The 26,285-nt window shown below is 47.4% G+C and overlaps 1 protein-coding gene across 1 annotated transcript in view; it reads right to left on the reverse strand.

Moving 5' to 3' along the window:
* TENM4 (teneurin transmembrane protein 4) overlaps window positions 1-26,285 on the reverse strand; it is a 787,800-nt gene that overhangs the window by 64,478 nt on the left and 697,037 nt on the right. Inside the window, exons 19-23 of the mRNA XM_055416091.2 lie at window positions 15,803-15,922; window positions 10,151-10,412; window positions 7,349-7,616; window positions 5,253-5,396; window positions 2,896-3,145 (exon numbers count right to left, since the gene is read on the reverse strand). Of these exons, the coding sequence (XP_055272066.2) occupies window positions 2,896-3,145; window positions 5,253-5,396; window positions 7,349-7,616; window positions 10,151-10,412; window positions 15,803-15,922 (1,044 nt within the window). The remainder of the gene's footprint in view (window positions 1-2,895; window positions 3,146-5,252; window positions 5,397-7,348; window positions 7,617-10,150; window positions 10,413-15,802; window positions 15,923-26,285) is intronic.

The following is a 26,285-nucleotide window of genomic DNA, read 5'->3' on the forward strand; positions in this document are numbered from 1 at the left end:
TGTCTGCCGAGGACCACTCCTGCTTGCTGCAGGGTCACCGCAGGAGCCTACATAACAGATCTACTCTGTGACAAAGTTCCTGTTTGGGGGCTTCCCCCTGTGGGTGGTGTGTATGGCCTGAACATCGTCCCCCATTCTGTCCTTGCTGGCAGACCTCCTGGAGCGGTCCCTTGGTGTTCCAGCCTCCAAACCTGAGGCACGTGGAACGCCCAGAGAAGGACGAATCTGAAGCCTGTCTTCTGCCAGGATCTCTGCCTGATTCAGTCCTTCTCACGGCATTCCCACTGTGATCCTCCAAGTCACTCAACACAGTGGGGATAATCTCCCCCTTCATTCTCAGGATAATCAGACTAGGGCGTGCAAATTACTCTGCCAAGGTTAAAATCTCCTCCTATTACTCAGCCTGTCATGTCCACGAACTACCAAAATAAATGCTGCGCTGCGCCAGAGATGAAAGGCGCTCAGGCTCTCCCTACCCGCCTTCACCACTATTAATGACTTTCTTTCACTGTAGCCGAGGCACCCCCAATCGGATCCAATCACAGAGGAGTCATTTGCCACTGAGCGATCTGAAATTGACACATGCAGCTTACCATACAGCATGCAACAAGGCAGGGAGAGACAGGAAATTCTCCACTGGTTGGCTTACCTATGTCTGAAATCTTTATTTCTGACAGAAGACAGGAGAGCAGGGAATAGAAGAAAGAATAAAGTGTTAGCAACAGGGTTAGAAGCATTATTAGCAGCCCGAAAACTTGACAGCAATGGTTCTGTACAATACTGTAATAAATAAAGACTTAGCAGCTCTGACACTGATATATTTCATATTGGATATTACTTGTCAGTGAGCTCACTTATAAGCAGCTACATATCACGGAGGCGGCATGGTTTCACCTGCACCGACACTGCTGACTCTAGCAGAAGCGGATGCGCTTGACCCGGGTGGCTGCTTGCACCAGGGCTAAGACAGAGGTTGGCACGGTCGATTCCTCCCCTGCCCAGAGATGTGCTCTCAGAGATACGCCCACTGCTGTGTCTCTGTTTGTGTGCACGCTGCCCTACCGAGAGTGACTGGGACCTGCGGGGCCCACCACGATCCTCCTCCTAATAGAACAGAGAATTGGAGCTACATTCCACTTACAGGGGATAAGGGGACACAGAGAAACAGGCCTGGGAAAGAGGACGGGAAGGAAATATACTGAGATGATAACCTATCAATAAATTATTTTTCCCCCAATGCAATTTCCTCCTCCCTTCCTTACAGACTATCTTCCATGATCTCTCTACAACCATGGCAGGGAGACAGGGAAAGTGGGGTCTCTAAAAGATGTGAAAATGGAAGTCCAGAGAGGGTAAGTGGTCCAGTTTTAGTTCCTCCGCCAAGGTGAGCTGACCCCTAGCCTATGGCTCTCTCTCCACTAATGCACAGGAAAGAGAAAGACAATATGAGCAGTTAGTCAACTAAAGCAAATACACTCAAGGGTTCCCGTTTCCCTGGCAGGTATCTATGCTGGTCAAACTCATAAAAGAGAGAAAAAAAAGTGGGCAGAGACTCTCCTGTCAACGGCTTGGTTCTCTCTCATTCCACCTGATGTCTGATTTCTTATGAGTCCACAGAATGTGAGCTTCTGCTTTTTTTTTTTTTTTATGGCCAAAGACCGTCCCCTTCCTTTGTTCTGCTGTGGGTGGGGTGGGTGAACACAGCGCTCTCATCTGCAGGGCTGTGATGGCTGGGGCCAGCCGGCCAGCCTTCCCCTCCTTTCCCGTGTGCCCTGCAGAGAGGGGTTCTCAGCGGGCACTCACCTCCGGGAATAAGTAAACACGGCGTTCAGCCCAGGTGGCCCCCACTGGGCCCCGTGACGATGCTTTGGCGAGTCAGAGCTGTGTGGTGGCCCTCTGGGTTTGGGTCTGCCAAGCTGGACCCTGGGCAGGTTCCTTAAATTCCCTGAGTATCCTTTATCTTATTTGTCAAGGGCAATAGTAATAATTAATAGTAAATAATAGCAAATAATAACAGCAAAATAATCTTGCACAGTGGTCATATTAACACCAGGCAAATAGAGGAGACTCTGCAAGAGAGAGTTTCCTTTTCCCCTGGTTACTTCCCAGCTCAAGGGCCCATCCTGCTCACATGGACTCCCGCCCAAGAGATGGGCAGAGTTCACTCTCTAAAACAGACATGAGAAACCTGGTACAGTTTCTCCTGAAAGGGAGGGTGGGGCTCCCCCATCTTTAACCACAGTTCCCCTGGAATCCTAGAACCCACCCTGCGACAGTGCCCTGCTCCTGAAGTATCTCGTTTGAGGGGGTGTGGAGATGTCCAACACATCAGGCCCCTCCCTGTGCTGGGAGAGTGCCCGTGCTCCATCCCTCATGGTCAGGATGGGGACAGGGAAAGGTGACAGCTGGCTCTGTCGCATATATACACCCGAGGAGCAGCCCATGGCCCTTCTCTCAGGACTGGGCAGCTAACTCCCAATGCCAGTTAAGTAACAGGACCAGGCTTGGTAACATTGGCACTGGGGCCTAGTTCGTGATACCATCCCTTGTCTTTTTAAAAAGACTCATGTGATGCATTTCAATGGCTTTGGTGCCAGGAAGCAGGAAGAAGATTGAAGGGCTTCCAAGGAGTCTAACTCGGTGACTGGCCACCTTCTCCATCATCTGGATAGCAAGGGTGTCTCCCCATCCGCAGGGTGGTTTGTTTGCATCTCCGTGCCCTGTGAAGAGCGGCGTTGGCTGCCTCAGAGCCTCCAGCTCACAGGTCAGCCTCTGGGAAGTGACCGGGGAGGCTCGGTCCTGTCCCCTTCTTGGGCCAGTGGGTCCTGCCAGGTGGGCCCGTAGCATGGCAAAGGGACATGCTAGGAACCGCAGGGGAGGCCTCACCGAACATACCTCAGCTCCAGGATGTTGGTGACGTTCCCAGAGGGGAAGATCCTTCGGATGTAGTTGAAATCTCCCACGTAGAGGCTGCCGTCGGCGCCGCACGTGAGGGCCACGGGGGCCAGGAGCTTGTTGCCGTCGGCGAGGCCGTTGCAGCTGGGACAGGAAATGCTCCTTCGGCGCCCATTGCCCATGATGCTCCCGATGACAGGCGGCTGCTGAGACACAAACTGGTTCTCCCCGTTTCCCTTGTGCAGGATGCCTGGGACGAGGGCAGAGGAGCGGAGTCACTGATGGGGCTGGGGGCGGCTCTCCCCACGCCCGCAGTGTCGCCCTGGTTTTGCAAGGGATGCCAGATCCCTGCCTACCACTTCCAGACCCAGTTCCCAAGGCTGCCTCACCCCATAAGGAAACCCAGGCCGTCCTGGACAGGACCCGCTGCTTTGCTGATAGAATTCCCATGACAAGGCTGTAAGATGGGTGCTATTACCCTCCCGGTATTGACAGGGGACCCCTGACATCATGTATTGACATCACACAGATGACAGGAGAAGCACTGCTGAGTCCCGGCTCTGAACCATTCAGCTTCACTGCCTCTCAAATAAACTGTACACACCGCACGTGCCAATTTTGTGTCTCCATCACAGCACAGAACTGTTTTTTTAAAGTGTGCAATAGCTTTTTGTCTTAAAAAACCCGAAGTTACATACCTTATTTTAAAAAAATAGTTTATTACTAAAAAGGTAAGCATCATTGTATGCTTCAGCGAGTAGTGACTTTTTGTAGGTGGAGGATCTTGCCTCGGTGTGAATGGCACAGCACAGAATTCTTTATTGCACTTATCTGTTCTCTCTTTACCATTTCAGGTGCGGAGACAATGTCTTTCCCCCTCTGTATCTCAGTGCCTAACACGGAACCTGACATGGAGGAGATCCCGAGAGAAGTTCACAGAAATGTATGAAGGAGACTCGGTCTAAACTAGCCCTGGACTCCATTCACCTCCAGACTTTTGTTTGCAGTTATTTCGGCTTTTCTGACACTCATGACAAAGCCGAGTCCTAACTACTACTCACAGGTCAGCTTCTGGACGCCTTGTTCCATCCTATGGAATCTATTTATCTGTTCCTGTGACAGCACCACAATTTTAGGTATTATGGTTTTCCTAAGATAGCTTAACATCTGGCAAGTGCCTCTTTTTTGTTCTTAAAGAGTGCCACAGCTATTTGTAAATCTTTATTTTATTACAGACTTCAGAATTAGTTTGTCAATCCCTGCCCCGCAAACGCAGTGGCTTTGATGGGCATTCTTGCATCTACAGATTAGGTAGGAGAAATCTGACATCATCACCATATTTACTTGTCCAATCTTGAAACACAGTCCCAGGGAACTATCTAACATACAGATCTGGGATTTCCCTGGTGGACCAACAGTTAAGTGTCCGTCTGCCAGTGCAGGGGACACAGGGTTCAATCCTTGGTCTGGGAGGATCCCACATGCTGCGAGGCAACTAAATCCATGCTCCAAAACTACTGAGCCCGTGAGCCTAGAGCCTGTGCTCTGCAACAAAAGAAGCCACCGTAATGAGAAACCCGCGCATGGTAACAAAGAATAGCCCCAGCTCGTCATAACTAGAGACAGTCTGCAGGCAGCAACTCAGACCTACTACAACTAAAAGGAAATAAATAAATAACCTTTAAAATACAGATCTGACAGTGTCACTCCATGCTTTAAACCCTTCCGAGGCTTGAGATTTGCCTCTGGGTGGAGTCGAAAGTCCTAATCTGCCTTTCTGGGACTCCAGCTGCTCAGGCCCCCGACTCCGGCTTTTGCTACTTCCTTCATTTCACCCTTTGCTCAAAGCACAATGATCTTTTCTCTCCAATCACTCCTCTTTCAGGCTTCAGTGCTTTGGCATGGACTGTGCTGTCTTTCCAGAATGTTCTTTCTGCTTGATATACACGGCTAATGCTGTACACCCCTGGAGACTCTGGAAGTTCTCTCCAAAGAGACAACCTGCTGAAGTTGTCTGAGTCAGGGGCTTCTCTTCTGTGCCCCCACAGTGTTCCCAGCTTCCCTCTGTGATGGCACCATCCATGGCATGGTGTGAAAATTGCCTGAGAAGTATTTGTCTTGCCTAGAGTGTAAGCCCTTGAAGCCCTTCACATCTGTATCCCCGGTGCCCAGCAGTGACGAGTACAGAGCAGGTTGCCAAGGTGGATTTGTATTAACCCTTCTGACCAATGGATCACACATGAGCCTATGGAATTTGAAGAGTGTGTGAATGTGTGTTTTTGCCTCACAGTGAACAAAGCACATGAGACAAGACTCACACCATGGCTTGGCTCCTGGAATTCTACTAATCCACTCACCGCTTTGGATGTTTAGGGCATGGTGCTTGTCCAGGCTCCATCCTCCCAGCTTGGAAGCATCGATTTCATAGCCCTGCAGCACTGCTGTTCTTTTCTCCCACAGGATCAGATCTGGGCAGGATTCATACTCATAACCCACGGAAACTGTAGGGAAAAAAAGGTACAAAATGCACACGTGAGCAAAGCCTCTTCTTTGGCTTTAGATCTGCTTGCAAGGCCCCTGCTTGTTTTGAAAAGAAAGAAGGATCAGATTCCTAAGTGGCAACGAGATCTATCTGCAACACTAACCCGGGAGGCTGAGCCTGAACATCCTTTTTTGGGTAGCAATGGTATATCACTGTGAAGTGAAAGTGTTAGTCGCTCAGCATGTCTGACTCCACGACCCCATGGACTCTAGCCCGCCAGGGTCCTCTGTCTGAGGAATTCTCCAGACAAGAATACTGGAGTGGGTAGCCATTCCCTCTTCCAGGGGATCTTCCCAACCTAGGGAATGAACCCACGTCTCCTGCACTACAGGCAGACTCTACCATCTGAGCCACAGGGTAAGACCTTGGTACATCATTAGGGAATGTTAAACAAAAGTTCTAAATACTTTAAGGATCCATGTCAACTGATTTCAGGGAAATGGTTTTTAGTATGGAAAGTACTTTAGGTACTAAAATCTTCATGCAGTGTTATTCACTAAAGGTTGAAAGGGGATGAGAAGTTGAGCAAACCAAGTGCATCCACTCGAGGAATATGCAGCCACAGGAAACTGTGGTTATGAAGATCATGGGTGACATGTAAAGTGCTTAAGGCTGAGTTAAAGAACTGGTTATATATGGTACTAAATCTATGTTAAAAACACTATACATGAAAAAAGAAAATAAATTTTAATGTTAAGAAGTAGTTTTATTTGCTTATAGGACTATGGATAACTTTATTTCTATTTTTTGGCCCATTTATCACATTTTTATTGATGAACATGGAAATACTTGAACAAAGGGAAAAAAATCCAAAATCACTGATAATGAATACATGGAAAAGGAGCTCCTTTAGGGTACTCTGAAAGCTGGAAGTTGCTTTGAGGTCTTAAAACTTGAAAATCTCCGGTTTCACTTCTGTTTCATGGGTCCAGGCCTCCTTAGGGGATTACTGGAGGGCAGGCTAACCATGGAGGGCTCCCCAAGGCTGGGTTAGTGAAAAGCCCAGTGACCGCCCTATGGAAAGGGACTGGCAGAGACAGGAATGCTGTTTCTTCCAAGTATCTTTCTAGGCAGATACTGCTTTCCAGGGGTCAATACCCTGCACATGCTCAAGACGGCAATTAACACTCGGGAGGCTCTTTAGAGCTTCCTTTAGGTGCCAGGAGAGACTGCTGGCTCCCCATGGCAGGATGGAATGTGCCAGAACGTGCTCCTGTGGTCTCCTTCCTGTGACCCTGAGCTCCGCAAGGAGCCATTCTCTGCTTTTTCGTGGTCCCCAGTCATCTCAGGAAAGCAAGCCTCAGCCCCAATGTCTGTGCAGAGAGACCTTGACGGGCTGGAGAGCACTCAGTGCTCTCACATCTCCTGAAAGAGGTGGCAAGGCTTCATTGTTTCTGAAGAGACCACAGAAGCAATTTGGTTTCCAGAAGGGACTGTGAACAGCGAGGGACGGCATCTTGGCTCCCAGTGTGCCCAGTGGGGAGGGGGCGGAATGCAAAACTGTGGGGGAGCTCTGGGGAAAATCTGGCCCAGCTCCTTCTCTGTGCGGCTTCCCTGGGAAGTCCCCTCACTTCTCTGGGCCTCAGCTTCCTCGTGCAGAATAGGAGGACACTTTCTGACTCACAGGGCGGCTGTGAGGATTAACTGAGATATCCACGTACAGAGAGTTCACCCCCTGGGGCAGACGCTCAACAGACCCTCTTCTTGCCTGCCTGCCTCGCTTCCTTCTGCCTTCCTCTCCTTTCTTTTTACGTTACTTCTTCTCTGCCTCTTCACTCTGCCTTTGCCGAATCTAGAAAGGGAATGAAACTGGAGCAAGGATCAAACAAGGAAAGAGGACCAAGGGCCCTGTTCCCCCAAACCTTCCTGTCTCCTGAGGACGGCGCTGGGCCCTGCGGTGGGGAGGCTTACCGAAGGCTTCTGAGAGCCCGAACACCTTCTGGTTGTAGACGTCCGTCTTGTCCCAGATGAAGTAATAGGACAGGTCTGGGGCGGCGGCAAACCACTTCCTGAAGAGGCGGCCCTCAACTGCCACCATGAGGTGGACCTTCATGAGGTTGAAGGGGATGGTGGGGTGGGTGAGGCTGATCCTCAGGACGGATTTGTAGCCGGGGGTCCGGCTGCTCAGGTAGCTCAACCTCATCTTGCAGCCGGAGATGGCGATTTCCTCCTGCAAAGCCTGGAGAGACAGATCACAGTGGGTGACGGTCACGGAATCACTGGCAGAGGGGAGGCGGCCACAGCCCCACGGACTCCGGGTGTTGGAGGGGCAGAGGAGAAGGAAGAAGGGGAAGGGGAAGGAGGAGAAAGCAGACTGAAAAGAGGAGCGGCAGGAGGAGGGAGCAGGGAGTCGGGGAGGAAGACAAGAGTCAGAGGCCTGGTGTCCGGGGCGTTGAGCCTCTGGTTCTTCCTCCTTTCAACAGGGATGGCGATGTTCAACTCACTGCATTAGTGAGCAGATAAGATAACGCGTGTAAAAAATTCTTATCTTAACGTCATCTCTCGTTCACCTGCTGTGTCATCCCAGAAGACCCATGGAACCTCTGCATTGCAGTTTCCTCACTGGGTTATTTTGCGGACCAGAGAAGGTCACGTATATAAACTGCCCAGCACATAACGAATACCCAGTAAATGTTTCTAAGCAGGATGATGGTACTATGGCTGTTGTGGCTGCTGCTGCTGGAAGCAGGGGGCATTGTGAAGACAGACCTTGCCCTGGGATCAATGTGGAGAGTTGTCTCAACTAGAAGAACTGCTACTCTCTCAAAACCTTCCTAAGGTAAGATCTGTTACAAGTGACTTTCCTCTTCAGGAGGGTAAACAGAGGCTACAAGATGTTGATGGAACCATTAGGTGGGGCTGGCAGTACAGGCTGCCAGGGACCAGGAGCGAATGGCCCCACCTCACCAGCAGAAAGAGGGCAGACAGGCTGCTTGGAGCCTGCGTGCACCAAGGCTGTGCCAGAGGAGCAGCCTGGTGGGGGAGGCAGTGCTTCACCTCCTGGTGCAAAGGGCTCGGCTCCAAGACAGGACGCTGAAATGAAATGCCAAGATGCCGAGGCACGTGGCTGAAGGGGAGAACTTTTATCGGCTTGATGCTCTGGGCTCTGTTTCAAGAAAGGGACGTCAAATCAATTGAGGCTAACGTATCCATTAAAAGGACAGTGATTATTTTGCTCTCGTGTTCCTGGGGGAACTGGGCCTTCACAAAGAAAGGCCTCCTCCTTTCTGTCCATGTCATAGACGGGAATAAATTCTCACTGGTGCTCCATTCTCCTGAACACATGATCTTTCCGGGATGGAGCCTGTATGACAGCAATCTTCCCCAGCTCCGGCTCACAAGTTCTAGGCAAAGCAGGGCTCAAGTGCCATCCTGATGTGCTCATACATATTCATTAATACTTTCCTTAACATACCCTTTAAAATACACATCTCCCTGTGCTTGCAAAGGCTAGCCAATGACAGGACTGGGGAAACCCAGGTATCAGGTATTTCATGATATCTGATAATAAGCAAGGTTTATAACCCCGCCAGGCTTGTAGACATTCGGCCCAGGGAGCACTGCAGAGGAGGGGACCCTTCACCTCATTTGTCCCAAAGTCCCTGCTCCTGGGAAGCTGTCTTGCTGGACCCAAACCAGGGCTGAGTAACAAACTACTCCTCTCCAGCAAGCTCCGTCTCCCCCAACAACCATCTCCTAAGAAGGGTCAGCCTGGTGGTGGAGGCAGGAGACAGGCGCTGCATCTCTGAAAAGGAGTGAGGTTTCAACCCGAGGGTGCAAGGAGAATTCCCAAATGGCTGCATTTCCTACATTTGGGCTGCATCTAAAGCCACTCACCAGGGCGCAGCAGAGAAATGTGCCTGCTTAGCCAGGCAAGAAATACACACACAAACACGTCCAAACTCCGCACTGCCCCGATACCGGAGATCATTAAGCTGCCGGTCGCCAGAGCTCTCGTTAGGCCGGCTGGACGGCTGGGGCTTCTCCCCCAGCTTTTGCACTGTTATCCCTCGTCCTCCCCAGCCTTCCTTTCTGCCATGAGAAACCGGGCCTGGATGGCAAAAGAAATTCAACTCCACACAGCTATGTGAGGCAAAGAATCTGTCTTGATTTCTATCAGATTAAAATGCATTTTTCCAAATTACTTCCTTTTAATGATCATGGAGTAAAGCACTTACGTGCATGGATTTGAGCCACAGCACTCATTAATTGGCCTGAAGGCGGAGCGTTTAAAATAATCTTCATAATAATCCTGGTGAAAATCCGTTGAGTACTTAGTAGGTGCCAGATATTGTATGAGGCACCTCATACACGTTTTCTCATTTAAGCTTCAGTGTGATGCGAACATTTGGGACCTCCTGTCTCACTCCTCTTGGTGGAAATTATCATCGCTATTTTTAACAGAAATAATGAGAGAGGGGAGACACTGGAAGTTGGGGAAAGGCGACGTAGAAGAGAAGTGGATGGCAGAGTGGAGAGGGAGTGGCATTTGTTATATGTTGGAGGATGCCAGGCACTTTTAAAGGGCTCATGTGTATTAAATGCGTAAGGGGGTGGTCGTCATAGCCCGACACCACCCCACTGTGGGGTCTTGGCCACTGGGTTCCGGGTTGTGGGCTGATGGCTCTCTTAGTCTTCTGCCTCTGAGATCCTCCCCCACCCCCTAAATGAGAGAAAAGCATGGAGAAATGCAGCTCAGAAACCCGGGTGTACCTGGATTTCCGGGACAATGGGGCCCTTCTCTGCACAGGAGCTGGCGAAGGACGTCAGCGGGGAAGGAGACACGACAGGGTTGGGGCGGGCGAAGCTGCTCAGGTCACAGCTGGGGATCTCATTCTCCTCATGCCGCATGACGATGGTCTCCATGACAAAGAAGCGATCCCAAGGCAGCCAGAGGGTGTGCTCTTGTGCAATGAAGGGGGCCCGCTCGAACCGCAGGATGATGGAGACGCCGCCGTTGGTGACCAGGTCAAAGCTGTTTGGGAGGGGAGGGTGCGAAGGAGAGGAGCGGCAGCCAAAGGAGGAGAGAGGCAGAGAAAGGAGGAAAAATTACACCAAAGGGTCTGAGCACCTGCTGAGGGAGGCCCTAACACCTCAAAGACCTGACCGCAGTCACGCACAGTGACCCAGATCCCGGAAGGCATTGTTGATTTGAAAGTGATTCACCAAAGAGAATTTGCCAAGACCAAATAATAACCTACTACCGTTTTCCAGGACACAGGACTGCTGATGAGCCTCTGCTGTGGTGTTCCTGGTTCTTAGGGCCTCTTAGAGCTGAAGCCCAGGGAAAATTTCTCAGATAGAGCGCCCTGGTGTTAGGAACCCTAAGCTTAGTCCTGGCTCTGCCATGGGCTACTGTGTGATCTTGGGTAAGTCATTTAGCCTCTCTAATTCGCAACTGTCTCATCTGTAAAAGGCAAAGGTTCCAATAAATTCTTATTAAGTCATTAAGATTCTGTGACTCCTCTGTAATTTTAGGGCTTCCCTGGTGGCTCAGTGGTAAAGAATCTACCTGCCAATGCAGGAGACCCAGGTTCGATCCCTGGGTCAGGAAGACCCCTTGGAGGAGATCATGGCAACTTACCCCAGTATTCTTGCCTGGGAAATCCCACTGATGGAGGAGCCTGGCAGGCTACAGGTTCATGGAGTCACAAAAGGAGTTGGACACGACTGAGCAACTAAACAACAATAACAATAGTAATACTAACTCTGATTATGATACTCAACAAGGCTTCTGGAGTTACAAAACAGTGAATTAAGTTTAGAGAAGGGTGTATTTAGAATCACCATAACTTAAGTGAAAGGGGAACCAGAAAATGGGGTCCCAAACTCTGAGATGAGATGAGATTTCTGTGGCGGTATCATTGAGAGATGATCACCCAGCCCTTGTTCATCGCCCCTTAGAGATGGCTGGGCACTTGTTGGCAGCTCTGCTTTTGGCCCAAGCATCTTAATTCCCATCACCTGCAGACAAACCTGGTAGGGTACTTGCCTATTCAAGCCTTGGCATGGAGCTTTTTTTTTTTTAAATCCCAGGAAACCGAGTTCCCATTTGTACCCTGTGTTTCTGACATAGCCTCAAAAAGTGTCTGAGCTGGGGGCTCTGCAGCTTTGTGGTCAGAGACCAGGTGAGCTCACGTTAGAGAAGATGGCAAAGGAGGCCCAGCGGTAAGCCCAGACACGCCCTTAGTTCTGCAGGCGGCATCTGAGTGTGTGTGGCTGCTTCTTGAGACCTCACGTTCAATGTGCAACAAGATTAATTCAGACCCACCCCCATCAAAACACAAAGTTCAAAATCAAGTAACAGCTGACTCACTGGAAGCGAACTTCACTGCCATGTGACCTAGCCTCTCTCTGAAACTGATGCTGTACTTCCTTCTACAGAATCACCTCCAAGAAGCCAAACTTCCAGTGATGAGACACTCTGCCCCCAGGAGGACTGTCTTGTCTCTGGTTAGTTCTGGCTGTTAGGAGACTTTTCGGGGGGAGGGAAGGAGCAGAGTGAGCCTGGCTCCCTCTCCTTACAGCGCCTTAGCCACTAGGCCTTGTTCTTCTTGCAGGGGTGACTGCAAACTAGTCTGCCTCTGCCTTGGACAGTCCTCTAGGACTTGGAAACGTTGATCCTGTCCACCTGCCACCTCCTGGCTCTGATGTCTCTTTGGACAGAGCCCTTCAGCTCTTGCTCTCAGGATGCATTTCCAAGGCCTGTCCTCATCTTGCTCTTTTGGATGGAGGGCTTCTGCTGACTCCTGGCACACTCAGGATTCCAGTCTCCTCCCCGGGTCCCCTCTGCACCACGTACACTCCTCCTAAGAGTCCACATCACCAGGCACTGGAATCCCACATTCACTGCCAGACCCAGGGACACCGATGTCCCTCAGTCTCTCCAAACTCAGCCCAGTGTTTCATGGTTATAGGAATAGTTTATAGAACGAATGTATGAGCGACACTGTCAATTTCTTCTGAACTGACTGTACACTGAACACCCTAAGTTCTTGCCTCCTTTGGCTATTACCCTAAGTCAATCCAATGTTCACCTGTACAGCTGGGTTTTGAGACCCTACCCCAGGACCTCATTTTCATCCCAGATAAACGCACCTGGCAGGATTAGCCTCATTGCTCCAGTTTGCTCTTCCCTCTTCTAGAAGCTGCATGGGTTTTGCACTGAACTAGCATCAAATCTGGTTCTTGGTAGATGATGCCCTCGGATTTGGGTTCCCAAGTTCCAAAGCCTGACTATTCTGTGTTATGCTAAACCTTTTTATCCGTTTTTCCTGCTCTTTACTAAGCCCCTTCTAGGTTCACGTAACCTCTGTGTAGAGGAAGTTGGGTACCACCATCCTTTGATACATGATGATAGAGAAAAACCAGGGAAGGTGTTTACTTTCAGCTATGAGTTTAGGTGTTGGCTTTGTTTGGGGAAAACACCCAGGGAACAAGTTTTATGTCACAGAAATGGCAGCATTTGTACTTTGACAGGACATTTTTTTTTAACACCAAAAACATTTTGTATTGGGGGTACAGTCGATTAACAACGTTGTGGTAGTTCCAGGTGAGCAGCGTGACGGGACATTTTTAACTGTCAAGCAGAACTGTGGCCTGACTTACAAGCTCCCTTCACACGAGGATGAGTGTGGGGAGGGAATGAAGACAAAATGACAAGACACTTTCTCAAGGCCATGAGCCAGCTGGGGGTAGCTGCTGCCAAGAGCCAGGCGCGCTCATCCGAAGGGAAACCTTGCTGCGGACAGGGGTGTGATTCTGACCTCAAAGGGAAGACCTGCTTCTCACATGAAGCCCAAACTTAGTGACGGCTGGTCAGAGCACTGCTACTTAGCCCATAAGTAACTTACATCACCTGTCAGAGCCTCAATCTCCTCATGTGAGATGAAGTTGGTGATAACTATTACTTGGCAGAGTTATTAATTAGATAGATGAGATAATGGATGAGGAAAGCGCTGGGCTCCATTCCCTGGGCTTTGTGCTTCAATGAGTTGGAGCTGCTTCTCTTGTCTGCTAATTCCTCTAAAATTTTTCTTCATGACTTCTATTTTCCATCTTTCTAGTGATCTATTTGGCTAGCTTCCCTGCTACTGTCTTCTGTTTGTGAAATCTTCTTACGACCTGAGGTCTGGGATTTCAGCATGATGTGCGTGTATGTGTGTGTAAGTGTGAGGGGGTGTGTGTGTGTCTAAGTGTGAGGGTGTGTGTGTCTAAGTGTGAGGGTGTGTGTGTAAGTATGAGGGGGATGGGGATCTGAGTAAAGGCAAAGTGCCTGCAGCATAAGTGAGGAATACAAAGATGAATTGGGCCTGGTGCCTGGACTTGCATATACTATTATCTCCAGGCTGTGTCTCTAGCCTTTCAGTTTCTCCTGGGTGTGAGAGGTAACAGACAAGGTGAGTCAGGAACAAACGGGAGGGAAATTGGCAACATGCTCCCCATTCACATATAACAAACAGGGCTCTTCAGAGTATAAGTAATGCTTAGAGAATAAACAATGAATTTCCCACGCATTATGCAGTGTCTGAGATGGGAAGAAAATGTAAGCCCCATAGATGCCCTGGTAAGAACTGTTCTGAAACTCAAGCTCTAGGTTATGGCAGAGTCTGGCCACTCTGGTGTGATTTAGTTGCCTGGTGCAGGAAATATGACTGACACTTACCACCCAGGACGACCTTGCTCTCATGAAGAGATTGCAGGGACAGCACAGCAGGAGGAATCAAAGCCTGGAGGTGCTAAGTGGGCACTGCCCAAGGCCCACCAAACTTAGTTGACTCTGGTGTGTCTTATGGACCCATCCTAACCAAGCACAGTGAGCCGAGGATGGACGATTTGCTATCTCACAAGAATGATGGACAAGTTTTTTTTTTTAATTAAAAAAGTTTTGGCCATGCTGTGTAGCATACAGGATCTTAGTTCCCTGACCAGGGATTGAACCCCTGCCACGTAGTGGAAGCACTAGACCACTCGGGAAGATTCCTGGACAAGTTTTATGGCAAAAAAAAAAAAAAAAAAGCAGTCCCCATGACTCCTTTTTGATGACTGTTTCACAGCAGGTAATAATGTAGTCAGGATACCTGTTGCCTGCAATGCTCACATCTGCCATTTCCATAAAGCAGGCAGCCCAAAGGTGGAAGGTGGTAAAAACAGGAGCGAGGAGACTTCTCTGTGCTGCAGCGTGAGTCTATACTGAGGTGCTTCTAGGGATCAGTGGCCTGGCCCAGGGAAGATGGCCCCTGGGGACTGGCCACCAACTTCTTCCATTCACAGGGAGGGGGAGGAGGGGGAAGTGGGCCCCTCATGCTGAGCATGCCAGTCCCATCTAAGAGGCACACATGTCTACAAACTGATGAGCCTCTACTTCATTATCACCTCGGCCAGGACACATTCACATCTGAGATTGGATTAAAGAGGCGCTAAAATCAATCAGGCTGGAGCACAATTTCCAACACAGAGTGAAAATCAACCTTATGGGCCCACACTTAGCCAGATGGACTGCCACCACCTGATTTTATTAAAAATAGAGGACTTGTCACCACTGACAGCCTAAATATCCCACTTTCCTCCCCTTCTCTCTGAAATAGTCTTATGGCTTGCACTGGAATCATCACCTTCTCAATTTGTAATTTTAATAAATAGCTAATATTTATTGTATACTTACTATGTGTTAGACCCTGAAGATACAGGGTGAACCAGAGTGGGGCAGGGAACTAAGATTTATTAAACACCTAGTATCTGCATGGCGTTTTTCTATCAAAGAATCGAATACGTACTGTGCCACTGGGTAAGACTGATGATATTAGGGACCACTTAGATGAAGAACATGAGGCCAAGAGAGGCTTGGAGACGGGTCCAAGAACACATGGCCAGCAAATGGGGGAGCTAGAGTGATTAGAGAGACTTGACTTCATTCAGACTGGTAAACTAAAAGTCCTCACAGGGATCTGAAGGTCAGAGTTCAGTTATCAATCAGCGGCTTCCACAGGCCTAGGGGGTTGCAGATGGAAACCATGCAGCAGGAATGCTAAGACTTTAGGAGCTGTCTGGTCTATAGAAAATGGTCCATGTGACAGTATTTTATATCATAAACTATGAGACAGGAAAATATATATAAGGTACCTAGTGCTTACTCTGAGAACCAAATAAGAAAAAACTGCTTACTTTAGAGCCAAGAGGACTCAGGACAGAGTCAGCTATAAGATCTCACTCACAGCAAGAGAGTTGGGAGGGTTAAGCACGTGGATCAGGTCCTCTGACTCCAGATCCCATCCTCTCTGCACGATGTCATTCCAGCAGCAGCTACATTGGCAAGACCATGAGCACAGAGTCTTTACTAGCTCTGGTTGCCAAAAGTCCTCTTACCTGCCATCCTGCCTGCTGATCGTGTATCCAAAGAGAGGGTTATTGACAAAACTGATATTCACACCAACCAGTGGGGTCCCATCCGATGTCATGACTTGACCACGAATGACACATGCATGCCTGTGGGTAGAAGAGAGAGAATAACATGACCTACTTATGATGCTAGAACCCTGGCTAGCAGGTAAGAAGACAGAAGGCAGGTCACTCAGATATAGCTTGGCACCCAGGGGCTCATGGTATCCACTCAAGATGCGCACTACTTTTTTATTTACTGCCTTAATCTTTTTAGATTAGTACAAAAGTTAATGTGGCCTCCGACTGTGAATTTTAAATCATTAGAACTAGGCTCAAATACATCTTTATTAATCAACATAGGAACCATTACAATGAACACATTTTTGCTAACGAGAAATAAGTTTGTTTATTCCTGTAGTGTAAAAATCTGTGCTTTGGGATTTGATGAAATATTGGAAAGCATTTTCTGTCTCCTATTGATTGTGGAAGTGTTTTCCCTGCAAAAAGTTGTCAAGATGCCTGAAGAAGTGATAGTTGGTTGGCGACAGATCTGGTGAATATGGTGGATGATGCGAAACTTCATAGCCCAATATGTTCAACTTTTGAAATGACAGTTGTGCGATGTGTGGTCAGCTATTATCATGGAGAATTGGGTCCTTTTAGTTGATCAATGCTGGCTACAGGCATTGCAGTTTTCGGTGCATCTCATCGGTTCACAGAGCATACTTCTCAGATGTAATGGTTTTGCTGGGATTCAGAAAGCTCTAGTGAAGCAGACAGACCAGCAGCAGACCACCAAACAATGACCAGGACCTTTTTTTCTTTGGTATAAGTCATGCTTTGGGAAGTGCTTTGAAGCTTCTTCTTGGTCTAATCACTGAGCTGGTCATCACTGGTTGTCGTATAAAATCCACTTTTCATCGTACGTCATACTCTGATCGAGAGATGGTTCACTGCTGTGTAGAATAAAAGAAGATGACCCTTCAAAACAACGATTTTTTTTTTTTTTATTTGCAGTAGCTCACGAGGCACCCACTGATGGAGCTTTTTCACCTTTCCAATTTGCTTCCAACGCTGAATGACCATAAAATGGTCAATGTTGAGTTCTTTGCAACTTCTCACATAGTTGTAAGAGGATCAGCTTTGATGATGCTCTCAACTGGTCAACTTCTAATGGTCGACCACTGTGCTCATCTTCAAGGCTCTTGTCTCCTTTGCAAAACTTTTTGAACCACCACTGCCCTGTACATTTGTTAGCAGTTCCTGGGCCAAATTCATGATTGATGTTGTGAGTTGTCTCTGCTACTTTATGACCCATTTTGAACTCGAATTAAAAAAATTGCTTGAATTTGCTTTTTGTCTAACATCATTTCTATAGTATAAAATAAGTTAAAATAAGCAGCAATTAATAAGTCACTAGCAAAATAATAAAGTGAAGAATATGCATTAAAATGATATATAACAAGCCACATTCTTTTCAGAATGTATCCTAATATCAAATGGCAAAGTTCAACAATGTAAAACCACAACTACTTTTGCACTAACCTACTAAGTCATCAAACTGTTCTCTAAAGAATTATTTAGAGAAATAATTCTAAAGAAAAATTTTCTGATGTCTCACATCCAGGTTATCCTCTACGGAGACTGTACAATGCTGTAAGGAGACGAAACTGACCCAAGGGGACCATGCAGTACAGTTGTCTGTGTTGCATGAATGCTCAGTCGTGTACAACTCTTTGCGACCCCATGGACTGTAGCCTGCCAGACTCCTCTGTCCATGGATTTTTCCAGGTAAGAATACTAGAGTGGGTTACCATTTTCTTCTCCAGGGGATATTCTCGACCCAGGGATAGAATCTGGGTCTCCCACATTGCAGGCAGTTTCTTTTACCACCTGAGCCACCAGCGAAGCCCTGCAGTACAGTTCTGCATATGAATTTGGAGTCGTGTGACTTGGGTTCAAATCCTGGCTTGGTCACAGCTCTTTGACTTTCTGTTCTTCATCCATGTTCAGAGCAACTCCATACATGGCAGTATGTATGGCATACGTACTAGAAGCAGACACTGAAGAAAGTGACCAGGATGGAGGGCACTTCCTCTCACTGGGCACAGGAGACAGGAGAAGGGCAAAAGCTGAGGTCCCCTTGGAGTGGGTTCTGGAACCTGGCACCTCTCCCAATACCACCTTCCTACTCTCCTATATTCCAGGCCACAAGCCATCTGCTTTTCCCCAACTTGTCAGGCAAACGTTTAAAGCCTCTGTGTCTGTGTGATGTTCCTCCATCTTCCTCAGATGTCATCATCCTGCAACCCTCTCCCCACATTCTCATCCTTAAAGACCCAGCTTCAAACAACACCTCTTCCCTGAAGCCTTTCTTGATGCCCCTAATTAAAACTAGTCACAGTCTCTTCCAAAACCTGGCACAAACCCCCTGATGCCCTACCACACAGTACACATTTCTCCTCTCCACTGGATCACCAGCTCTTTTAAGGCCACAGTCAAGGTCTACTTTTTTTTTTTTCTCTCTCTAGAGAACCTGGAAATGCCTAACTAGTACTAGGTGACTGTTTGTATGTGTGCTAAGTCGCTTCAGTCGTGTCTGACTCTTTGTGACCCCATGGACTGTAGCCCACCAGGCTTGGGATTCTCCAGGCCAGAACATTGGAGTGGGTTGCCATGTCCCTCTTCAGGGAGGGGATTGTTTAAACAAACATAAACAATGAACTGAGTAAGTAAGTGGAACAATCATAGGTCATCTAAAATGATGTTTTTCAAATATTTCAGAAACAGTATCTTCTTAGCAGATGATATTTTATAAGGATCCCCAAGTGGAAAACCATTAAAAACAAGCTCTCCGGAGGAAGCAGGGGTGGGGCCCCCTTTTCTGCTTGGGATGTCCTGAAGGCAGCTCTGCAGAGTCTTACTGTTTGGAGAAGCCAGAGGAAGGCTAATTTGAAAATCACTGAGTTAGTGGAAGAGGAGGAAACTCGGTCCACAGACGTCATGGTGTTTGCTCCAAGACATGCAGGGAGGTAGGGGCAGAGCCAGCCCTGAAGTCCAGGCCTCAGCTCTGGGTCCAACTCTAGACTGGTCTGCCCACCACTGCCAACGGGTGGATGTGGAGATGCTCACTGGTATCAAGGTCCTAAGGGATCAGCGCGCTGGGGAGACAGCCCTCGTGGACAAGACAAATCTTAGGCAGAGATGCAGTCGCTGATGTCCAAACCACCTTCTCCATTCACCTCAGTTCGGAAGGCTTTTTTTCTGACCTGGGGAAGAGCTAGAGATGAGGCCTGTGGGCGTTCATTAAAAAAAAAAAAAGATCTTAAACTCTGCCTCTGCTTTATTAGGTACCTACATCTCTAGCTTCCTGGAGTGATAAACTTTTCTCTGTTTGATGAGAAAAGCAATTAACACCAGGCTTGTAAGCAGCTGGGCTCGCCGGCGTGAGCTTGTCCTTTCTGAAGGCAGGGATGACTACCCACAATGCACTGAGCGCCCGACCCCCACCCGGCCCCCTCCCCTCCCCGCCACCACACACAATCTGGTTAATGTTAATTCAGTCAGTGGTTTCCTTCTGAGGCCCTTGGTCTAAATGCAATTACATGGCAAGCAAGTTAAGCAGGTGAGGCTCAGCAAAGACTCTCCGTTCCTGTTCTGAAGGTCTCCCAATATATTTAGGCAAAATTCTCTCTCCGCTAATGGGAAAGATTTATTCCATCAATTGTATTCAGCCAGTACTGAGAGATGCTTTCTCTAATGGAGGAAAATTGGATTTCTTATTTGCTGGAACTCTGTCCTTCTAGAGAATTACTAACAGAGCGCATCTCCTGGTGTTGGCTCCTCTCCAGCCTCGCCCTGACATATGTGCCTTCTGAGTCTGTCTGGACGATAACCAGCCCTCTGGGGATGGTTTCCTTTGGGGGGCTGCCCTGGTTGCTGCCCCTTGTCCACAGGCAGGCCGGCTGCCTCTGATTTATCTCCCTTCAGGGATTTCCTGATAATTGGGCAACATTAAATCAGCACCATTTGGCCATCATGTCACCTCCACCTCGGCAAGCCTGAGCAGATGTAATTTTAGCCTGGGCTCCTGTGGATTGCCTTGGATTCTGGAGAAGATTAAGTTGACTCCCTGTACCCCAGTGGGCCACAGAGGCTCTTGCCAAAACAGGCATTTGGCTCAGAAATTGAGTCCTGGAGAAAAACACTTCCATCCTCCTTCCATTTGACCATGACTTTCAGTTGTCAAGAAAAACCCAGTTCAACATAAAGTCTTCTGTGGAACAACAGAGGCTGGGGGAGTGTGTTCCATGGATGGTTCTTGGAAATGTGTCTCCTGCCACATGTTTTTGTCTAGAGAGGTCTGAAGAGATGTGGGTGTTGGGCTACCAAACACTTTCTTTCTTCATCCAGGTATTTATTGGATACCACCAGTGGGGTAGTGGCGAATGTTTAACAACTGGCTTTCCAAAGAACAGTGACTTTAGCTTGCGGCATCTGCCTATTTCTGTGGTGTAAAGACTTCCACCATAGCTGACTCCATACTATCGATTAGATGTCACCACATCCAGAGTTGGGAAGAGAGGGCCAGCAGGACACCATCATAGCAGTATTTCCATCATAGAGACACAAGAGACCTAAACAAACTCTAGAACAAAGATGATGATAAAACAGTGAAATGACTAGGAAGTGGTAAGTTTTGATTATTTATTACCTTTGCTTTTAATATAATTTGTGATGTTATGTATTTTTTTTTTTTTAATAATTATTGTGCTTAAGAACTAGCTTGCAGAATTCCTGAACACTTAATAAACAGTCCCTGTGAACTGGTATGAGCCGGCTTCGTCCACCACTGGAAGACTGACCCTCATACTAAGGATCAGTGCATCTCAGAAATAGGTGCTGCTTTGACTGTGAAATTCCGTAATGGAAGATTGACTTGGTGAGAAACCACTAACGCAGGGTGCAAATCACTGCCACCAACTTGGCTTCTTGGCTGGCTTATATGAGCCTCTTAAGTCCTAGAGCTGACGTGTTTTGCTTTTCTATGGTCACTGTCTTGGCGTAGTGGGGTTATTTTCTACTCATTCTTGGGGTCCCATCTAAGCTGTCATCACTTCAGTGAGGCTGTTGCCAGCTCTTTCTGGCACAATTAATCACTGCTCTGCTAGGCTGCTCTAAACCTTCCAAGTATGTCTCCACGATGTGGCTGTCTTCCAGTGACACTATTCACATTTGCACAGCTATCCCGCATGCTTCCATCTCCGAGGGCTGGGTAAGCATGCAATATTCTCCCTGAGTGCTTATGAGGTGAGAAATGATCAAGTAACTGTAGTTCAGAGAGAGCAGACTTCCTCAAGGTCATACAACAAAGAACTCAACGGGCTCAACGCTAGGTCTTCTAATACTTCCAGGTCCTTCTTCTTACTACTGTGTTAGTCACCTGCACTCACTGAAATTCACATAATTTAGAACACGAGGCACCTACTCAAAGCGAGGCACTGTGTTAGGTGCCGGGGTTATAGAAATACATGGATTATAGTCCCCAGTCGCTGGCTGGCGCTCAGCAAGGCCAATTTGAAACGTCTGAGTATAGTTGTCTGACACCAGTGAGTCAACACATGGGTTTGGCATATGTCAGGCAGCTGGGATACAAAACAAGCAATTAGGCTGGGTGAACTCTGCCAGGAAGGAGCGCTTGTGCCAGGCCAAGGGTGGGGGGTTGTCAAACACTCTGGCATTGGCCCAACCATACACCCTGGGTCTGACTGAGGTGCCCTGGCTGACGCCAGCGATGGGGAAGATCTGCCTGACTGCTTCCCGGGGACAGTGGCCAGGTTTAGATCATGAGAGGAAAGTGTTGGAGAGACACCACCACTGTGAAATAGAACCAAGCAAATACAAAACTCATCCGAGCTGCCCATCAGGGAGAAGTGGAGGGCTGTAGTGAAAGAGCCCTGGGCAGGGGGTCAGATCTCAGCTCTGACCCTGGCATGACCCTGGAGTGCACCTGGTCTCTCTGGCCCTCCATTCTCTCATCTGTTCATGCAGGCTGAAGTTTTTCCCAGCCGGATGTAAAATAGGATGTATGATGGCTTTAATCTGGTGCTACTCAATCCAGCTCAAGCAGCCCTACTGCGCATGGCCTCAGAATCCTAATGGAGCTCATACAATGCTTACACTTATTTCTAAATTTTCCCCCTTACATGGAACCTTCCATGCATTCTCTTCACCTGAAAAGCCCCTGCTTATCCTCAGACCCCACCTGGAGTGGTACCCCAGCACTTGCACCCCTGGGTTGTCTCTGCAAAGACTGAGTGTTGTCAGGCTATCGGGCAACCTTGTGATCTCCCAGCAGACCATGAGCTCCTTGAAGACAGGGACCACAGCCCCCTTGCTGTTGGATGGCCAGCACCAAGCATGGCTGATGCTCATTTCTCAGTGGGCAAAAGAAAGCTTCTGCCAACACAGGGGTTCGCCCTGGAATTTGAATGCATGGAGCAGAGTAAGCTCTTGATAAATTATTTACTGAATGAATAAAGAACTGATTGTTTCTGTAACTGAAGGTGAGGGAGATACCAAAGAACTCTGAGCTACGTGACCTTGACAGCAATATGGCTAGGGCACAGAGGGCTGCCGAAGCTGGGCTTCCAAGGTGGTCATAAGCTAGCTGCATCCCAAGGTTTGGCTCCCTCCCTGAGAGGATCCGCCCACCTCTGCCTGCAGCTCTACTACTTTTCTATACACTTAAAATTTTGTAAAATTAAAAAAAAAAAAGAATGCTGGAAATTCAGTTAGATTTTTTATTCAATGTGTATTATACAAGAAGACAGACAAAAGCAAAGGAAGAAAAACTGCAGCTTGATTTTTTTGTTGTTGTTGCTATTATTAAATTGAAACAGCTAATGAAGTTGGCATTCAGGAAAGTGGAATCATCATTTGGGATCTATCAAGGTGCAAAGACAACTCTGGCCTTTTCTCTGCTGTGGAGCATTTGCTACTGTCTGCCACTGTTGGTTATGCAAATTGCTCCTCTGCATTACCTACTTTAAACAGATTTATATGCTTGACTTGTACCTACCCTTTAAACTGTTTTCTCCTAACTCATGCTGACTGATGGGGGGATCTTTCCAGCACCTACTACACTTCATCTACCCTCTGGTAAGAACCTTGAAAAAAAAAGTGTGTTAGTTGCTCAGTCAGGTCTGACTCTTTTGTGACCCCATGGACTGTAGGCTCCTCTGTCTGTGGGGATTCTCCAGACAAGAATACTGGACTGGATTACCATGCCCTCCCCTTCAGGAGATCTTCCCAACCTGAGAATTGAATCTGGCTCTCCTGCATTGCGGGTGGATTCTTCACTATCTGAGCCACTAGGGAAGTCCTATAAGAACCTTATGTGGGCCCAGATGAGAAGCCCCACCTCACAGCCTGTCATACGACCTCCATCAAGGGGATCCCTGATGGGATCCCTGATGGTCAAGGCCTGACCCTGTCTACCTGGTAGCCTCTGAGACTTCTTTCCAGCCTGGCCACATGGGTTGCTCTGCAGTTTTCTCTTCTGATATTTTCATCTTGGGGCTCTGCCTCTGTTTCTTCAACCAGGTTTTCTAGCCTGATATCTTCCACCTAGTCATGTAAGAAGAAACCCTCCTGATCATCTCCTTCGCACTTCTTATTGTAGAAGTGAAGAAATAAAGTCTAGGCAGGGGATGGACTTGCCCATTCTCGCAAGAGTGGCTGAAGAGCCAGGATTCAAATTCAAGACTTCATTCATGGGATTTCTCTGGTGGTCCAGTAGTTAGGACTCGCTTCCAATGCAGGGTGTGTGGGTTCAATCCCTGGTTGGGGAACTAAGATTCCACATGTGGTATGGTCAAAAAATAAAAAGTACATTAAAGAAAATATTTCATTTACTATCCACGAGGACTCAGGAAAGTTACTTCACCTCTTAGGCTACTTACCATCTGACACAGATACACAACTAAACAACTGAGGATCTCAATTTGTTTTTGCTGCCTAAAAAATCAGAGTTAACATCATCAGAGCAGGGCTCTGAAAGCCCTTTCTGATCACACACCTTTTCTGTAAACATTTTGTGCAGGCTCCATGGATGTATTTATATTTATTAATACATTGTACACACGTGCTACCATCATCAGCTAATACTGGAAAGCACAATATACGCTTGGTACGAGGTTTAATGCACAAAAATGAATATTTCAACTAGTCTTGATAATTTTGAATCTTCTGCTTCCCTTTTTGTTAGATCTAATGAGAAAGATCATTCCTGTTTTTAATGATCCTTCATAGCGGAGCTGAAGCAGACTTTGTACCAAGAGTAGCAATATCAGCTCTGCCACTTGACTGTCAGCTGGTATTAGGCTGGTGCAAGAGTAATAGTGGTTTGGGGTTGTGAATTTTCAACCATTATAACTAGGTTCAAAAGTAGAAGTGAAAGTAAAGTCGCTCAGTTGTGTCCAACTCTTTTCAACCCCATGAACTGTATCCCACCAGGTTCCACTGTCCACGGGGATTCTCCAGGCAAGAATACTGGAGTGGGTTGCCATTTCCTTCTTTAGGGGATCTTCCTGACCTAGGGATTGAACCTGGGTCTCCCATATTGCAGGCAGACACTTTACCTGGGAAGCCGAAGCCCTAGGCTCAAACACATCTTTATTAATCAAAGTAGGAACCATTACAATCAATACATTTTTGCCAATGAGAAATAATTTGCTTATTTCTGCAGCATAAAAATCCATGCTTCGGGATTTGACGAACTCTTGGAAAGGATTTTCTACGTCCTGCTGGTTGTGGAAGCACTTTCCCTGCAAAAAAGTTGTTGAGATGCTTGAATAAGTGGCAGTCAGTTGTTGAGAGGTCACCTGAATATGGGATATCAGGCAAAACTTTGTAGCCCAATCCATTCAACATCTGAAGCACTGGCTGTGCGATGTGCAGCTGGGCATTGCTGTGGAGAATTTGGCCCATTCTTTTGACCAATACTGGCTGCAGGAATTGCAGTTTTTGGTGTATCTCATCAATTTGCTGAGCATACTTCTCAGATGTAATGGTTTTGCCAGGGTCCAGAAAGCTGCAGTATATCAGACCACCAAATAGTGACTATGGCCCGTTTTCTGGTGCAACTTTGGCTTTGGCAAGTGCTTTGGAGCTTCTTCTTGGTCCAACCACTATGATGAACCACTCATCATCATTGGTTATCATATAAAATCTACTTTTCATTGCATGTCACAATCCGATCAAGAAATAGTCTGTTGTTGAATAGAATAAGAGAATGCTTCAATTTTTTTGATTTGTGATCAGCTCATGAGGCACTCACGCATTGAGCTTTTTCAACCTTCCAATTTGCTTCAAATGCTGCACAACTATAGAATGGTTGATGCTGAGATCCTGGACAACTTCTCACATAGATGTAAGAGGATCGGCCTTGATCACTGCTCTCAGTTGGTCACGGTCAGCTTCCGATGGCCAGCTACTATGCTCCTCATCTTCAAGGCTCTTGTTTCCTTTGTAAAACTTCTTGAACCACCACTGCACTGTGAGTTCATTAGCAGTGTCTGGGCCAAATGTGTTGCTGTTGTTGGGGGTTGTCTCTGCTGCCTGATGACCCATTTTGAACTCAAATAAGAAAACTGCTTGAATTTGCCTTTTGTCTAACATCGTTTCTATAGTCTAAAATACATATAAAATAAACAGCAAGTAATAATTCATTAGCAAGAAACATAAAGCTAAGAAATGTACATTAAAATGATGTATAACATAACCACATTTAAGAATGTATTCCAATATCAAATGGCAAAGTTCAACAATGCAAAACCAGCAATTACTTCTGCACCAACCTAATATTTGCACTTAGCATCTTATTTTGCAAAATTCTTTTATGTCACTGGACCCCATTTTTTATGTAAGTTTGGTTTTATACACACACACCCCCACACACACCCCCCACATATATACTACACAATCATGGTATAATTTTGTTGTTGTTGTTTGGTTGCTCAGTCATGTCCAAATCTTTGTGACCCCATGGACTGCAGCCCGCCAGGCTTCCCTGTCCTTTACCATCTCTCAGAGCTTGCTCAAACTCATGTCCATTGAGTCGGTGATGCCATCCAACCATCTCATCCTCTGTTGTCCCCTTCTCCTCCTGCCCTCAATCTTTCCCAGCATCAGGGAATTTTCTGATGAGTCAGCTCTTCGCATCAGGTGGCCAAAGTATTGGAGCTTAAGCATCAGTCCTTCCAATGAATATTCAGGGTTGATTTCCTTTAGAATTCACTGGTTTGATACCTTTGCAGTACAAGGGACTCTCAAGAGTCTTCTCCAACACCACAGTTCAAAAGCATCAATTCTTCGGTGCTCAGCCTTCTTTATGGTCCAACTCTCACATCCATACACAATAGCTGGCATAACCATAGCTTTGACTATATGGTAAAGCTCTATTATT

The sequence above is a fragment of the Moschus berezovskii genome, chromosome 25, assembly GCF_049115385.1.
Source record: "Moschus berezovskii isolate FMDL1 chromosome 25, NW_MosBer_1.0, whole genome shotgun sequence".
Taxonomy (NCBI): Eukaryota; Metazoa; Chordata; class Mammalia; order Artiodactyla; family Moschidae; genus Moschus; species Moschus berezovskii.